The following is a 3,161-nucleotide window of genomic DNA, read 5'->3' as shown; positions in this document are numbered from 1 at the left end:
CCAGATTGCCTAGAACAGACCAAAAACACAATCCAAATTTACCCATAATTTATAATGCATAAAACCAGTAATGGTTCGAATAAACCATGCAAGACTTAAAGGGCTCACCCAGGGGCGGACCATAAGAGGGGCTCCACTGGGCTTGGCCCCTGATGAATTTTGGGAATTTTTTTTTTAAAGCCCAATAAAAAAAAAGGAAAAAAAAAATCCAAAAGTGATGGCTTTATACGAATGCGGCTAGTAAACTACGAAGTAAGGAAATTTTAGAAAAGGAAAGATTCCTTCTTTCCCAATTCCCAAAAACTACTTGATAATTGTGAAACCTAAACCCTTTAACCCTTTTCCCTGCACTCCCTCTACTCCGTATTATATACTTCGTATTCCTCAATTCTCATCACGTCATCAATATCATAAAACAATTGATAAATTTTCCAAGGTTCCAATTCAGTTGCAATTTCCAAGAACAAATTACAAATTTAAAATATCATATAAGGTATTTTACTCGACTATTTTGTTTTTCAGTTTTTGTTTTCAATTATTTTTTTTTTACTTTATGCAATTAAATTTTTTTATGTTATACTATGTAGTACTGTATTGATTAATTTGAGCATTAATAAACAAATTGATAATTTTAGGTGACAAGACGTTATCAAAGTCAATATATAACTTAGTTCAAAGTATAGAGCACGTTTTGCCTTCGGTATGTCGTTCTCTATTTCTTTATTACTCCTTCCGTCCCTAAATTACATTCTTGTTTTCCTCTACTATGTGAGAAATAAATGTTAGAAATAGGAATGTAATTTAGGGACGGAGGGAGTAATATTTATCAATTGATAAGTTATTTTTTACTTTTGATTTACACTTGTGATTTGTGAATTGTAATGCATTGATAATTAACAAATTAGTCACTAATGAATGTATGCTTAATTGCTTAAAGTTAGTTTCTTATTTTCATTCATATTATATTTTTTAATTGGTTGTTACATGTTAGAATCAAATAATTAATTAAAACGTAATATTTTTTTCAAGAAAGATGTAGGACATTTATAAAATAAAATTAACTTATAACTAATTTCAGGTAAACAAATATGAACAAACAAAAATCTATTACCTCCTTTTACAAACGAAAAGAGCCAGAAAATGACAAAATACCTGAAGAAAATAATCCAGTTAATGAAGATACTCCTACCCGGACACATAATCATGAAGAAGGTCCATCGATCATTGACAATGACAATGTAGATATCAATTCTTTAGAATGTGATCTAGGGTTACGTCCTCCAATATGGGCTTATCCAATTGGAAAACGAAATGAAATAAGATGTGCTTATATTAAATTGGGCCTTATCAACCTCAATTGGCAGAATATCCATTTTTAGGGCCTACAAAGCATCGTCGCCGATTTCAATCTACTTGGTTTGCTAAGTTCCCAGATTGGTTGGAATATGCACCTTCTAAAGATGCTGCATTTTGTTTACCTTGTTATCTGTTTACTGAAACACCAAATTATCGGGTAAAAACGTTTACTTTGACTGGATTCAAAAATTGGAAAAAAGTCAATGGCGGGAAACGTTGTGGGTTCTTTTCTCATATTGGAGAAGGTCCATGTACAGCTCATCGAAATGCGGTTCAATTGTACATGACTCTTCCTAAGCAAAAAGCAAAGATTCGTAATGTTTTTTACAAACAAAGTGAAATGCAAATCAAGAAAAATCGATTGCGTTTAAAGGCTTCTATCGATGTCCTCCGCTTGTTAACCACACAATCTTGTCCTTGAAGAGGTCACAATGAAACAAATAATTATGAGAATCAAGGAAACTATCTTGAATTTAGAAAGGTGTTGGCTGCATATTATAAAGATGTTTCCAAAGCTATACGACAAGTTCCTTATAATGCCAAATATACTGCTCCCTCGATTCTAAAAGAGATTCTCCATATTATTTCGAATAAGGTTCGCAACTATATAAGACAAGAAATTGGTAACTCTAAATTCTGTATTATTGTTGATGAGACTCGAGATGAATCTAAAAGAGAGCAAATGGGTCTTTTTTTAAGGTTTGTTGACAAATATGGAACAATTAGGGAGCGATTGTTTGACCTTATACGAGTTTCCGATACCACGACAGCAACACTTAAAAGAGAATTGTGTTCAGTTCTTGCTCGACATAATTTATCTGTTGAAAATATTCGAGGGCAAGGATATGATGGTGCTAGTAACATGAGAGGTGAGTGGAATGGTTTGCAAGCATTATTTCTTTCTGATTGTCCATATGCTTATTATATCCATTGTTTTGCTCATCGTTTACAATTAGCATTGGTTGTCGCATCTAGAGATGTTAGAGTAATACATACGTTTTTTTTCAAATTTGACTTTCATTATCAATGTCATTGTTTCATCTACTAAACGAGTTAACCAATTGCAATCCATCAAATCTGGTGAAATTAAAAGGCTATTATCTATTGGTGAAATAGACAGTGGTAGAGGAGCTAATCAGACGAGTACTTTAAAAAGAGCTGGAGATACACGTTGGGGTTCACATCTTTACTCTATTCATAGCTTGATGAAAATGTTTGATGCAACAGTGTTAGCACTTGAACACATTTCGAATGATAAGTCTTGTAATTCTTCCCAACGTGGGGATGTTGATGCTACTTTAGATCTAATGATTTCCTTTGATTTTGTGTTCATTGCCCGTTTAGTGGAAGAAATTTTGGGAATTGCTAATGTTCTATGTCAAGCCTTACAACAAAAGTCCCAAGATATTGTCAATGCTGTGAAATTAGTGTCTACAAATCATGCACTAATTCAGGATATGAGAGAAAATGGATGGGAAAGTTTTTTAGAGACGATGGTATTGTTTTGTCACCAACATGATATTTTAATACCTGATATGAATTCTCCTTATATAACTCGTCATCAATAAGATCAAGTTATAATGAATCATTTTTATCGAGTTGAAATATTTTTGGGTGCAATTGACAAACAATTACAAGAGCTAAATCGTAGATTTAATGATGATGCTTTAGAGCTCTTAAATTTATCATCTTTGTTAGAGCCCAATGACAGATTTAAAATTTTTGATCTTGAGAAGATTTGCTTGATTGCAGAAAAGTTTTACCCCATGGATTTTACGGAGCAAGAAAGGTCTCATTTGAGGTAT

The 3,161-nt window shown here is 32.7% G+C and overlaps 1 protein-coding gene across 1 annotated transcript; it reads left to right on the top strand.

Moving 5' to 3' along the window:
* The first annotated feature begins 1,088 nt into the window (after positions 1-1,088).
* On the top strand, positions 1,089-2,924 carry LOC110692023. Its single transcript, XM_021869019.1, has 4 exons — positions 1,089-1,212; positions 1,365-1,635; positions 1,780-2,225; positions 2,473-2,924. Exons 1-4 carry the CDS (start codon positions 1,089-1,091, stop codon positions 2,922-2,924), a joined length of 1,293 nt encoding a protein of 430 aa, XP_021724711.1.
* The last annotated feature ends 237 nt before the right edge of the window (positions 2,925-3,161 follow it).

This window comes from Chenopodium quinoa, unplaced genomic scaffold (assembly GCF_001683475.1).
Source record: "Chenopodium quinoa cultivar QQ74 unplaced genomic scaffold, ASM168347v1, whole genome shotgun sequence".
Taxonomy (NCBI): domain Eukaryota; kingdom Viridiplantae; phylum Streptophyta; class Magnoliopsida; order Caryophyllales; family Amaranthaceae; genus Chenopodium; species Chenopodium quinoa.
This window is presented reverse-complemented; position numbering and strand designations above follow the sequence as displayed.

What these genes read in the sequence shown, in the direction of transcription:
- LOC110692023 (XM_021869019.1), top strand. Translation starts at nt 1,089, where the DNA reads ATGAACAAACAAAAATCTATTACCTCCTTTTACAAACGAAAAGAGCCA. An exon ending in CATCGAAATGCGGTTCAATT is followed by an intron (nt 1,636 to 1,779) that starts GTACATGACTCT and finishes TTGTCCTTGAAG; the next exon opens with AGGTCACAATGAAACAAATA. An exon ending in TGGTGCTAGTAACATGAGAG is followed by an intron (nt 2,226 to 2,472) that starts GTGAGTGGAATG and finishes TTGGTGAAATAG; the next exon opens with ACAGTGGTAGAGGAGCTAAT.